Source organism: Protopterus annectens, chromosome 7.part0 (genome assembly GCF_019279795.1).
Source record: "Protopterus annectens isolate FY-2018-M chromosome 7.part0, PAN1.0, whole genome shotgun sequence".
Taxonomy (NCBI): domain Eukaryota; kingdom Metazoa; phylum Chordata; order Ceratodontiformes; family Protopteridae; genus Protopterus; species Protopterus annectens.
Window position 1 is genome coordinate 388,819,228 of NC_056739.1, and position 14,946 is coordinate 388,834,173.

General features: G+C 38.1%; 1 protein-coding gene across 1 annotated transcript; it reads left to right on the top strand.

The window, feature by feature from the left end:
- The first annotated feature begins 5,207 nt into the window (after positions 1–5,207).
- LOC122806481 (potassium voltage-gated channel subfamily D member 3) lies at positions 5,208–14,594 on the top strand. Its single transcript, XM_044076957.1, has 2 exons — positions 5,208–7,240; positions 13,408–14,594. Exon 2 carries the CDS (start codon positions 13,482–13,484, stop codon positions 14,592–14,594), a length of 1,113 nt encoding a protein of 370 aa, XP_043932892.1. The 5' UTR covers positions 5,208–7,240; positions 13,408–13,481.
- Positions 14,595–14,946: the final 352 nt, after the last annotated feature.

Sequence of the window (14,946 nt, forward strand, 5' to 3'; positions counted from 1 at the left end):
GTAGGTACAGGTTGTACCTGAAAGGTAGGCAGTGAAGTATTACAGGTATTAGTTTGGGAAGTAGTGAAAGGTGGTAAAGAATTAGCCAGGGTTAGAATGGCTTCAGTAAAATAGTTATTAAAGGCATCAGGGATCTGAGTGGAGTTATTATGGTTGTAACCAGTTGGGTCTGGAGTAGTGGTTTGGCCTGGCTGAAGAAGTGCATTTATTCCAGACCAAAACTTTTGAGGAGTTTGTTGGCTGGTTTGTTGTAGCAGAAGGTAGAAATCTTTTTTATCCCTAGGAATATCCTTCTCGGTGGCATTTCTTAGCTGTTTATAGTGAAGGTGGTTTGTTGGGCATTTGGTAGCTCTCCATTTGGCCCAGATTTTATTTCTAAGGAGTATCTTCTGTCTAGTTTGTCTTGTGAGCCATGGGGCAGATTTTGTTCTTATTCTAGTAGTGCGATAAGGTGCATGGCAGTCAAGGATTTGAAGAAAGTTAGTATTAACGCAAGTAACGGATTCATCAAGTTCTAGATGTGTTAGTGGTGACCAGTCACATGCTTGCAATTTGGTTAGAAAGCTGTCTGGGTTGAAGAATTTTTTTGAGCGGGAGGTTTTGAGGTTATGAGTAGTTGGAATATGGACTTTTTGCCTAATAATGTAGGTAAGCATGTGGTCTCTAATGTCATCTGGAAGGGTTCCTGGAGTATAAGTTTCAGGGTGTCTGTTAATAAGGATCCAATCCAGGGTCGTTTCTTTTTTGGTAAGTTTGTGGATTCTTGTAGGAGTTGTTATTAATTATGTGAAACCAAAGAGGTTTATGTGATTGGTAGGATTCATAGAACTGCAAGTGGACCAGTCTATGTTAAAGTCACCTAGTACAATGGTCTCTTGGGGTAGTTGGGTAGAGAGGTGATTGAGTAGGTTCTCTAGAGTATTGGTATTATTACCTGGGGTAGATACATACAAAGTAGATAGACAGATTTGGAGTTATTGATTTGGAGTTTGGTAGTTAGGATTTCAGAATTGGTGGCAAATGATGGAAGCACATTGATGGGTGAAATTTGGAGGTTAGATTTATAGAAAATGGCTATACATCCACCTTTTTTAGTTTTACGGTCATTTCTAAGGATGTTATAGCCAGGAGGGGTAATTTCTTGGTCTAGAGTTGATGGTTTAAGCCAAGTTTCTGTAAGACATAGGATGTCAAATGAGTGTACATCAAGGAGAGCATGTAGATGGGAAATGTTATTGTTAATACTTCTAATATTAAGGTGACCTATGAAGAGGGAGTTGCATGGCTTTGTTAGTGTTGAGACTATAGGCAATGTTAAATTAGTTGGGTTATTGGTGTAGTTATTGTTGAGGCCAGGGTTTGGATGAATATCACCATCTAGGAGGCAGTGTTGCTGGGTGTATTGTAGATATTTAAGGAGTTTTTAGTGGCTATTAAGAGTCTTTTTGGAAGGGAAATAGCTAATGTGGGTTGCTCTGTGAAATTTTGGAAGTATATAGTTGGAATTACAGGTTATGTTGCTGTGATTAAGGGAAAAGATGAAAGAGGGTGTTAGTGTTTGACGGATGTAATGGTTTTGTTCCGGGAGCGAAAGATATTCAAAGGAGGTGAGTAAGTAAGGTATGGTAAGACAGGCCAATGTGGTGGTTAAGAGTGGCATGTTTAAGAAAATATGTTTATTTGTTGGGGCCATGGTGAAAAGTAGTATTTAAGTAGGGATAAAAGCTTCTAGTGTTAGTGATAGAATGGGAAACAGAGCCAGATGACCAGATGTGTGTGATGTTATTCTGTAAGCCAGAAATAATATTTAGATATTAGTAGGAGATTGCTCTCAGCATTCTGTCTTGGGTCTGATAACAAGGACCACTCATACATCTTGCCTTGTTCTATTCAATAAATAGTATTTATTTTAGTCAGATAGTGAGCCAAACTAAATACTGTTTTTCTATAACTGTGCAAAACTTTACAACACTGTTATTTTTAATATTTTCTGTGACTGAAACGCTGGTGTTTACTGTAAATAGACATTTTTTATTATTTATTAAGTATATTTAAGCCTCTCATTATGGCTGGTCCTTTTAGAAAAATATTTAAGTTTTGAGAGTATTTCCATATATTTATTTGGTGATAACTCTGGCCACTCCTAAAAGCCTTGCTATTTGGTTAACATTAGCATGTGTATTAATATGAACTTCACTCAGTATAATTGGATACCCTTTTAACAGCCTTATAGTAACTGACTGGTGGCAGTGAAACTACCGTATAGTCTGTACAGAAGGTCGCATAACTAGTAAATCTGTACCAGACTTTCCCAGGTGTGTGTGTGTGTGTGTGTGTGTGTGTGTGTGTGCGTGTGTGTGTGAAAATTAAATCTGGAAGATTGTGTGTCAGCTACTTGGAGCAGGGACATGAAGCAGAGAGGGTGCTGGAGGACTTGCCTTGGACACAAGCATCTAACCCTACAGATGTGCAAGTGGGGAGTCTTGGAGGGAGACAGATAGGGACACACAGACCCCAGGATGAGTGTGTGTCTGTGTGCTCTTAAGGGAAATTGTGCTTGATGCAGAGAGGTCTGCATCTAGAAATACTGAGTGTATCCATTTGTATTTCAAGTGAATGTTCCTCTCCAGTGACAGTGGTGAGGATTCAGTCTCCTTGATTACTGGCCCACTGTGGTAATGTCACACCCTATTAGAGTGTGATTACTTCAAAATGATGGGAGATATGGCCAGGGATTCAGTAATGCTTACACTAAGTGTACACTGTTCTGAGTGAACAGACAACACAGGCATAACTCACAACTTCTTCCTAATTTTAGTTTTCCTCTGCTCAACACTCATTAGACCCATTATAGAGTACAGCACCCCTTTTGGACTGTACCTCAAAAGACATCTGCAGCACATGGAAAGGCCACAGAAGTACCTCACAAAGAGGATTACTGGCCTCAAACAGATGTCCTACACTGACCATCTCAAAAAACTCCAGCTTTACTCCGTAGCATATCGCCTACTCCGAGGTGATCTCTGCCCAACATATAAAGCTATGTCAAATCCAGAGCTGTTGGACATGCTACACCTAAAGAAATCCCAGTCCCTCTGAGCTACATGCACTAGGGACCTAAACCTTTTCACCACAATAAACAAGACATGCTGGAGAGATAGATTCATGTCCCAGAGACTTTCCATACTCTGGAACAAGCTACCGATCTATGTCATGCAAAGTTTCTTCAAGAAAAATCTTGATGAATGGATGGAAAATAGGAAATACACCTTGGGGATCACTTATGTGTCTCTACTTAACAGGGGCACAGGAAAATAACTTTCTTGGGTGGCGTAAGCCAGTGAACCTTATTAGTTAGGCTTACTTAGGCCCTTAGGCCGATAGCCTAGTACCTACCTATGAACCTGCTGATTTTCTTGCAGCTTAAAATATTGACAGGGATTCATAAAGGCTACCACAGCATGTGACTGACTAGAAAGCACAAAAAAATGTGGTAGGGATGTTCTTGAATATACATCTTGTACACTTAGTGTAGACGATATTGAATCTGGCTCATAGTTTATGTGTATCACCATAGCAGTGACCATTAAGTCTATAATCTGAACATGACCTGCACATAGCTGACATTGATATGAATTTGTCATTCTTGACTTGCTTAAGTGGTGGCCCTGCATAAGTTGATGAATAAAATTAAAACACCAGATCTGCCTCTAAAAAAAAATCTCATGTCATGTTAGGTTTATCCATTTCAAACAAAAAATCTGACATGTTTTTATAGATTATTACTAAGCTAACTGCCCTTGCGAGCCATTTTAAGCTTAGCCAACTATCCTTTGTGAGTCTCAAACCCTGCACCTTGTGTTTGTAAGGCAAACACCTTAACCATTAGGCCACCCTCCCAACCCTGTGTATGTGTGTGTATTGTGAAATTACCAATTAATAATACAACTGGCTAGATAGGCTAAACATTGTGGAAAACGCATCTAAGAAAAGGACCCTGAAAATCATAATTGGTGAGCTTGTCACAATGATACTTAACCACAAATATCTTTATTAAAAAGGATACTTCACTGCTTCCTGTAAAATATTGATGACAAAAGAATACAGATACTATTACAATTAATAAAGCAGCATCTAGTCTGCTATGACACATTCCAGATATGTCTCCTTGGAAAAGAAAAGGACAGGGTAGAAGCATTGAAATAAGAGAACAGCAGGACATTTCTTGCACAGTGAGCAGTTTTCACAAGGATCAGATTAAAATCACTGCACATGGACTGAGAAGAACTTGAATGAAACGTGACAATATGTATCGCATAAAAAAGGAATAAATCAACAAAGTAAAAATGAAATTATCTTCAATTCTTATATAATGCATAAACAAAATTTGCTTCAATATCACCCTTTTTGATAAGGGTGGAGAAAAACATACATAACCTAATAGTCAAATACATTCTGCAATTTTGATGGAAGTTCTGCTTTGCAACCCTCAATCTATCAGATAGCAATGCTTTGCTTTAGCAAAACCATTAATCCTGAATGACTTTATGCAGGGCTTATTGACCCCAAAACATATGGCAAGAGATGATAAATCACTTTTTTGAGGGGGTCAGATGTCTCTCATCCAGCTGTATAAGTGGGGTTTACAATCGGGCAGTCAGGTAAAATAATTGAAAACATTCTTTCCTCACATTCTGCAGTATAACATGTCTGCCTTGTCCATTTTAGACTATCCATATTACATTCACTTCGGCTCCACTCTTACAGCTCCCCATTCCACATTATTTATCCATATTTTATTGCAACTCTCATTCCAGTCTTAACAGTCCCATCTTGCTGCACCTCTGCTCATTGCTGATCACCCAAATGGTGTGCATTTAAACCTCAGGTGAATACACACACAGACACACACACACACACACACACTTTACAAACAAGGCTCCACCAAGAATCGTAATATCCTCTTCTGATGTATAATCCTTTGTTGACTAGTCTAAAGCAACAGTATTTGTCCAAAGATATGCAATTTAGTTATGGATTTACTCTGGTAACTACTATGCATGAGTTTTTTTCTTGACCAAGCACCTTTTCTGTAATTATGCACATTTTCTGTAAAGAATATTTACCTTTGTACAAGTGGATGCGTTTTTGATTTTCCTCAAAATGAGTGTACATAATGTATGGAACCTGGCTGTGCAGGCTGCCTTTGACAAAGTAATGGGATTGGTTGGTCCTGCCCTGTTATAGATTCTAAAGCAACAGGTCAATAAATGAAATGGTTCAACAGAATAACGTGTCTCTTTTCTTTCTGCTACAGATGATAGCTTAGAGTTGCTGGATGTGTGGGAAAAAAGAAAAAGCAGACATCTGGATTCCCTACATAAAAGAAGATCAGACGTTTATCAGATGGAATTGCTTCCGTGTGTAAGAGAGGCAACCATTGTACTGCATCACATATTATCATCTTTTCTATCAGTAATTAACGTCAATGACATTGCACGTAAAAGACCCTCGTTGGTGTGAATCTAAACCTCAGTATTTATTTTCAAAGAGAAAGTAGCCTCTATCTATCTCTGGAATCAACCATCCAATACTCCGTCACTTATGATGTCGTATGACCCCCTTATACTATAGGTAATTTGTGTTACGTTCGATATTGGTAACAGAGGCTTTTTTCTTTATAAATAAATGGCAGGGCTTTGAAAACTGGATCATAATACAAAAACGAGCGAGCATTTTATATAATTATAATTTAATCAATCGCAAAACTTACAGGGATGTGTGCATATTAACAGTGAAATACTGTACATTTCCGGGAATTTAATTCTATGGAATTTATTTATGTGACAAAAAATGAGCATGTGTTGGTTGGTGGGGGTTTGATAGACTACTCCCGCAGTGTTGGGTTTGCCAGATGTCAGTACATCTCACCGCAGGTGTATACACATCTTTCCTTCTGTCAATATGTATTTACAACTTTATGTTTATTTTTGAATTTCCCCACCCAATTGCACCCACAGACAGACAGACAGACAGAAAAATAACGTGTTTAAACAACTAATGTGTTTAAAACTGCATTTGCAATATGCCACTTTAAGGTTTATGAGTCGGTGGCCCATTCATGCCTTCTTTGGAATTGAGCCTGCTTATGTTTTTGAAGGCTATAGTGAGTGAGCGCAGTACCTTCAACTATATATAACCTTGTTATCGTTCATGTTAAATCTACAACGAGAATCTACATATCTTCGCTTTCCTATATAAGCGCACCAGTTGTCAGCAAAATTGGTTCATGCCCTGCTGCCACCCCCGTCAACAAATAAGGATAATGCTTAACCTTTCCATCCAGGCAGTATACACCTGGCTAGACTCGAGCCACCAACCATCACTGTACTTAGTGGCACCTGCTCACGACAAAAATCACGCAAATAAATGAATAACACATGCACGTGGAAGTATTTCAGCAAGAGGCAAGGGCAGACCCGACGTCCTACACAAACACATTAGGAAACATTCACAGCAAGAAATGCATTTTTTGAGTATGACTACGAAACACTCCGGTGTGAATGGTTAAATTAAAAGATAATACTTAGAAATATGAAGTAAAGCATGGAAGCAGTATTAAATTAATGTAATAGTAAACATCAAGCAAAAGAAAAACTGAAGAAAGTGAGAAGCAGCAGAGTATGTTGGTACATGTTCCTGAAGCACAGCACAACAGTAGTGTGCAGTCAGTACATTAGCATGCATTGCCAGCTCGGGTGGATATTTAATGGCTCCGTTTGCTAGTGTCTCTGTCTCACTTGCGCGCTCGCCTGCTCGCTCCCTTTGCATCTGGGATCGGAACGCCTGTCTCCTAGTGCTTGCTCTTCAGAGTGCCTCTCTGGGTCTGAGACTTAACGGAGAAGTCGCCCTTGACTCCTTCCTTTGACCACCTTGAGCACAAGAGACGTACTGCCACAGGGATCTAGTCTGTAAGGCTACTACCAGTTGCTGTTGAACGAGCAGCAGCACCACAAAGTCCATAAGCTGGAGAATCCGAATGCATTGAGCCTTTACAAAAGGAGCGGGGCTAGTCCTTTATCTCCTCCACATAAATGCACTGCTTCATTTCTTTACTGTGGAGTGTGCATTTTCATTTTCCATTGCTTGGATGTATATTTGACATTTGGATCTGAGACTGAGACGAGACTAGACCTTATTGCACAAAGGAGATCTTCCTAATGGGTTTTTAGTTCCAGAGGTAAGCGACTTCCAGATTGAAACATAATAAGCAAAGTTTAGCAGCCTGTTGCTAATAGCTTAGTAGCATAGTTGTCTGAAATACATATTTACGCAACATTGGCTCATCACCAATAAAGGGCTACACTTTTACGTTTTTGAGTAGTAAGACGGACGAATGTTTGTGTACGAATATTGGCAGTGTGGAAAATGTAACCCCCACAACACACACACATACACAACCGCCATCAATAAGTTGTTAATGCGTAGGGTTCCTGAGAAGTAAATAACAGCTGGGTCGTTTCCAAAGACAGTCATTTAGACAACTGTATACGTTTAATTGTTTGTACAATTATTTGTACGTTCTTTCTAAACGGGTCCACATTTGTCCCTAGTAACAGTATTTTAAAATAATGACACTATAAGTAAAGCAAATCACCATATTTTAATTAAATAACAGTATTTACACAGGATCCGCGTATCCTATTACGTACTAGAAACATTGGGGTTCTTCTGATGTCGGGCCCTTCGCGCGGTTTAGGGGGAGCTTTAGACACTCTGTGGCAGCGCGAGCGTAGAGGGTTTCCTAAGGTTGTGGTTCTGGGAGTAGCGCGAGCGCAGGTGAGAAAATGTTTAACGACATACCTGTCGTTTGGTTTGGCACTGACAGATGTTACTTATCACCCTAATTAATGCTAGCACGTTTATAACACTTAAATTGGTTTACTAGCTGCATTTATACGTCATTATATTTCAGTAAAAAATAAATAAATACATTTGTTGGTATATTACTGGCAGAAAAAAATATTTGGTAACAGCACCGCACGTGCTGGCAATGCAGGCACAAGAAGTGAAGTCAGAGAGAATATACCTTTCATTTTTACAGTAGCGTTAATGAAGCAATACTGATTAGTGATTACAGAAAGATAATTAATGAGATACCGTGACAGGGGCGGGAGCGTCGCAGTTGTACACAAACTTAGACATTTTAAAACTCTCTAGGAGAGAGACACGTGCTCCACCTGAATGAACGTTGACCAGGTTTTCCCAACAGGTCTTAATGGCCTCATAGTTTTAATTTCAAGGGCTGTCTTGGATTTTTTAATTGTCATTCACAACTTATTTAGTAGAATCAGTAAATAAACTTTAATTCTGATTTTGAAATTTCATGTGAAATGAAAAACACGTCCCCGCCAGGTTTTTCTAATGACTCTGGGAGGTCATTTATGCTAACTGTAGACCTATATAAGATGGGGTGCTACTAAAGGAAATATAAAAATAACATAATGTCTAAAAAAAGATCATCATAGCTTTTGTGATCTTGTGGACTGGGAACAGAAGGGATTCAGGAAACATAAAATTGACTGCTAACAGATGAAGCCATGTTAGTGTCATTGTAAATATTTGAACATTATCTAGAACTGTTTACATTCTGTCTGTAAAGGAAACTTGCATTAAGACTATTGGAGTAGTGCGAGTGCAGGTGAGAAAATGTTTAACGACATACCTGTCGTTTGGTTTGGCACTGACAGATGTTACTTATCACCCTAATTAATGCTGTATCTACCAGTAAAGGTGCCTAGGTCTGTAGAAATGAAAACTCCAGGATGTGAGACAAAATATGTATAATTTTTTACAGTATGTGCTGGTCTAAGAATAGGTTGTTCATCCTGCAACACTACAGCTATGCTACACTTAAAACATTGAATCATAGGTGGTTCACTTCCTCATGTGCATGCTACTAAAGCTGTTATTTATTTTGTTCAGATACCACTGTGATACCTGAAAGAGAAACAGTAAACTGAGAGCGTGTTGCATGAAGTATATCTATATCTCTATCTGCTTATTATTCATAAAACACACACACACACACATATATATATATATATATATATATATGTATATATATATATATATATATATATATATATATATATATATATATATATTTACACACACACACACATACAGAGCTATAGATATTTATATATATATATGTAATGTTTGTGTGCATTGGAGGAGAAGGATGCCATGGCAAACTCCAGCAAAGTGGTCAAAAATAAAATATGCATATCAGCAAAAATAGTGAATTATGTGTTGATGGATAATGCATTGTTATTTATTTATTTATTTTTTTTGTTTAGCCTCAGCTTCAGAGTGTGCATACAGATGTATGTTCAATGGGTCTACTTTAATTAAACGAAAATGGAATCTGTCGAATATGAATCCATCGACACATAAACAGCGAAACGCGATAATGTTGAACACGCAAAACCACGAAATTTAAAAATCGAAACCACAATAGTTGGCCAACCCCACCATCCTTAACATACTACCTACGCAAACACAACAACAAAAAACACAAACATACACTAACCAAAACCCTACTACTAACTCTAAATTAAAGCACCAAAACCCCACTTGTAACCCTACACTAAACCCCACATACACAACTATCTATGCACTACTCTTAACCCCTCCCTAACTCTAAGGTCCGTAACTACTGCACATTTACCCTACAGAACTATAACCACACAAAGTAAATATTCCACACACATACACTTAACAAAACCCTACACTAAACCTTACATACATTACCTATCTATGCACTTACCTTAACCCGCACCCTAACACCTAAGGTCCGTAACTATCGCACACTTACCTTATGGAGCTATGCCGCAGACGGGCAAACTATGACAATTCAACATTTCCGATTTCGCTATTTACTGCATTCGACATTTCCGCGTTTCACTGTTTATGTGTTGACGGATTCGTATTTGACGGATTCATATTCGACGGATTCCGCTTTCGTTTAATTAAAGTAGATCCGTGTTCAATTACTGCGATTTGAAATAAAGCCTTACATAAAGAGAAGACTGTGATAGAGTAATAAATGTAAAAAGAAATAAATGGGATGAAAACCACCAGTGTATGGTATGATGGAAATAAATACGCATTTCATGATTGTGGCACTACATTTATCAAGTACAGCATAGAATTTTAATTGCAGTTCTCTTTCAACTACAAAAAAGTGTAAGGACAACAAAATGTAATGGTGGCATTCTGCTTTAGAATATATATATATATATATATATATATATATATATATATATATATATCTGAAGGTGTGTTTTATTCATTTTACTTAATATTGTACGTGTGTGTGTGTGTGTGTGTACATTTGACAATACTTCCACCATCTCATTAATAACTTGCTGTGAAGATGTTTCAAAGTTCTCCTTTTCAACTTGGAGTGATGTGATTGTTGAATTTTCATAGGTTGCTACTAGGTTATCTATCTTTGCAAGTCATTTTAAACATAACCAAATTTCCCAAGGTAAGAATCAAGCTTTGTACCTTGTGTCTGTTAGGTAAACACCTTAACCACTATGTCAAACCCAGCCAAAGTTTGCTTGAAATATTTCTAACTTTTATTGTATGAAAAAGAAAATAAAATGTACCTGTGAAACTGTGAATGTAGCTGAAGACAGATACACTGAAATGAAATGCATTCATGATTATTACATATCTTCTGAAAAAAAGAAGGCATGTGATGAACTCCATTACTATGTTTGCTTTGTAAACTAGTCATGCCCCTCAACCTCTTAGCACAAGAAATCTGAGCAAAGCCAAAAATAATGGGGATTTCAAAGACCCAAAAATAAGGACAGATTTTAAATATTGCACTTATGAACTTAGAAAGTTGCTAGAATAGCAAGTGTTGCATTAGCATGCATTTTCTGAAGGAGATGAAGTCTGAAAGTCCAATGTCTGTCATTACTTAGTGACTTCAGTCTTCAAATATTTGTCAGGAAAAACACCATAAGATGAGACATTTGCATCATCTAGAGTGGTGACAGAGGTTCCTCAGTAAATGAAAAGGGGATGTAAATAATATATCCTAAAAGGACAACCTCAAAGCCCCGTCTCTGTACTTGGTCTCCTACAGACTACTGAGGTTGAGCCATGCCTTAACTACAAGGTATTCTCCAAATCCAGCTCTGCTGGATCTACTACACATTCACAAAAGAAACAGCACCAGAATTACCCACTCTACGGATCTAAACCTTGTATGTAACATAAACAAAACAGGTTAGAAGGACACATATGTGTTTCAGAGATTACTCCTTCTCTGCAACAAACTGCCCATCGATGTGAAATAGAGCTCTTCCCTAAGCCTTTTCAAACATAAGTTCAACCAATGGATGGGAAACATACCGCTTAACTGCCCAGATTTTCACAGACTGTCCAGATTTTTCACTCATATGTTTGGTCCATTCCCATAAAATTGTGGTTTCCTGGCAAAAAAACTGGCAAATCATTGAGAACTGAAGTCAGAAAATAATAACAGACTTCATATTCTTCAGAAAATTCATGCTAATGTAAAACCTGTTATTCTATCAACTTTCTAAGTTTGCAAGAGCAATATTTAAAAAGTGTCCCTATTTCTGGGACTTTGTCTTCCCATTGTTTGTGACTTTGTTTAGATTTCTTGCTCTAAGAAGTTAAGAGGTATGATGGGAAATTGCAAATTCACTCCTGGCTTGTCACCTATGGCCCTTATGGACAGGGCACAGTTTGTAGTTGCCATAAGGCAGAGGCATATACCAGAGCCATTCTAGCCCATGGGCATTGATAATTGGAAATATTAGGGCATGAATGTCTAGGATTAAAAAGGCTCTAGGGCTGTTAGCCTAGTAACCTTGTATGATTCTATAAAAATATGAGGCAAATCTGAACATTCTGTGAAAGGTATGAAATTAATATTTCATATAGCATCTGTTAAAATTTATGCTCAATAAATGTTATGTTTTAGAAGCCAAAGTTACACATAAGCATTCAGAATTATAGGTATTAATTGGACTTTGAGTGAAAAGTATCATTATAAATTGTTTGCCAGGAAAACAGTTACCTGCGGTAGTGGTGCTGCGGTAGCATTGTCGCCTCACAACAAAATGTTGTCCCGTTCGATTCTCAGCTAGAGTGTCTTCTGTATGGAGACATGCGTGAATGAGCGTGCCTTCGTTGAAGGTTGCGCATCAGGGCTGGTAACTCGGCATGTAAAAATCCACTACCAAACATTAGCGGACCGGAGTTCCGCTGTGGCGACCCCTAACCGGGATAAGCCAAAAGACACAACACAACATTCATGACTCAAGATTCAAGTTTTGCAGGCACCTACCTTTCTCAAGTTGGTATGGTTGTAGGTTCAGTATTTCTACCGCTTGTGTAAATTACAGATGATGTACACAAAATTTGTAACATATAGACTTGGCATAATAGCTATGGTCTTCACTTCATCGACACAAGGTACAAGGTTCAATTTTGATCTCAGGTTATTAATTTGACTTAAAATGGCCAATTAGTGCATTTAGCACAGTATTCACCTATGAGCCTATAATCAACATGTGATATGGTTCAAAAGGGTCCCTATTAAATTATCGAACATTTCAAAGTTCGTATGTCATTATGGTTGACACCATATGATCGAACTTTGAAAAGTTCGAAGGTGAAAGGCAATGACTCTGCATGCACAGAATGGGAAAATTCCCTTTTCTGCACTGAAGTGCGGTCTTGGACTTGGTATATTTAAGTAGGGGGGTGTGGGGGGATTTGCAACCCTGCTCAGAGCATTATGGTAAGTTTTTTTTTTTTTTTTACATTTTTATTATATATTCAAACATTCAAGCTTCGCTCATATGTTGTCGAACATATGAGGTTCGAAATTTTGAAGCTTTGAATATATAATATAGACCTGGTTCCAACACATAGTAATCCTCTGCTGAATCTTCCACTTCCTAGCAGTGGAGTATAGTCCAACAATGTGCATTTCTTATGTAATGAATGCATGTTCAAATGTCTGCTAACAACACTGTGGGTGTCCATTAAACAGAGACATAAACTCAAAAAAGTGAAATAAATGCACACAGATGATTTAACAATTTGACAACGGGAGTTCTTATACCTACTACAAATAATTTCACAGTTTCTTTTTGTGTATGTATGAATATTTATAATCTGCACTGATATGTATGTACGTATGCCATATACTTTAAAATAATTATGACTTTCACTTTCTAGTAGTAACCCCAACAGCCCTAAAATGAGGATTTATAATTCAGGCAGTTTGCTATGAAGTAAACACATCAGTCTGTGTTATTAAAAAAAACTTTTTTTTTCTCATTTTAGATGGTTCCTTATCAAAAGTCAAGCTGGTTTTAAAAGCTGCAGAACTGTCCTTCTTGCCAAGGCCTGCACTCATCATGGCAGCAGGCGTTGCAGCATGGCTGCCCTTTGCCAGGGCAGCTGCCATTGGTTGGATGCCAGTGGCAAATTGCCCCATGCCATTGGCACCAACTGATAAAGTCAAACGACAAGATGAGCTGATGGTCTTCAATGTGAGTGGAAGTAAGTTTCAGACATGGAGAACAACGCTGGAAAGATATCCTGATACTTTACTTGGAAGCTCAGAAAAGGAGTTCTTCTTTAATGAAGAGACTAAGGAATACTTCTTTGACCGGGATCCAGATGTGTTTAGGTACATTTTAAATTTTTACAGAACTGGAAAATTGCACTATCCAAGATATGAGTGTATTTCCGCTTATGATGATGAGCTTGCGTTCTTTGGAATCTTACCTGAAATTATTGGAGATTGTTGCTATGAAGAATACAAGGACAGAAAGCGTGAAAATGTTGAACGATTAATGGATGATAATGAATCTGAGAAAAATCAAGAAGGTTCCATGCCATCTCTAAGTCACCGAGAGGCAATGTGGAGAGCTTTTGAGAACCCCCATACAAGTACCTTAGCCTTAGTGTTCTACTATGTAACTGGTTTCTTTATTGCAGTATCAGTAATTACCAATGTGGTTGAAACTGTTCCTTGTGGGACAGTCCCTGGGAACAAAGAACTGCCATGTGGAGAGCGTTATGCTGTGGCTTTCTTTTGCTTGGACACAGCTTGCGTCATGATTTTTACTGTTGAGTACCTTTTAAGGCTATTTGCGGCACCCAATCGATATAGATTTATTCGAAGTGTAATGAGTATTATCGATGTAGTCGCCATTTTGCCATACTATATTGGTTTGGTGATGACTAACAATGAGGATGTCAGTGGAGCCTTTGTGACTCTCAGGGTCTTTAGAGTCTTCAGGATTTTCAAATTTTCCCGACATTCCCAGGGTTTGCGGATCCTGGGATATACACTTAAGAGCTGTGCCTCGGAGCTTGGCTTTCTTCTCTTCTCTCTTACGATGGCAATCATTATATTTGCTACTGTGATGTTTTACGCAGAGAAAGGTTCTTCAGCCAGTAAGTTCACCAGTATCCCAGCCTCATTCTGGTACACTATTGTTACTATGACAACACTTGGGTAAGTCCTGTGTTTTCTACATCAAGTCATTTAAGAATAATAACGTTTACATTAACAGTGCAAAGCCTTAAATAATCACGTGTTGCAATCTGTCTTCCTTTGAAAAGAACAATATTCTGTTCAGTCAGCAAGTTGCTGTGATAGACAGTTACAATTTAACAGTGTGCATTACTGCAAGAAAGTGAAAGATACATTTTCTGAGGAGCAAATGGCTCAGAAATTTATAGGTACTGATACACGTATTTCTGCTTTCTCTTGCAATATTTCTGCTGGTGTGTTATGGTCAGCGGTGTAAGAAATTTCTCTTAGCAGTTGATAAGTAAATATGTGTATTCATTCCATTTGTATGAAGAACA

Excerpts from the sequence above, each read along its gene's own strand:
- LOC122806481 (XM_044076957.1), top strand. The coding sequence starts at position 13,482 with ATGGCAGCAGGCGTTGCAGCATGGCTGCCCTTTGCCAGGGCAGCTGCC.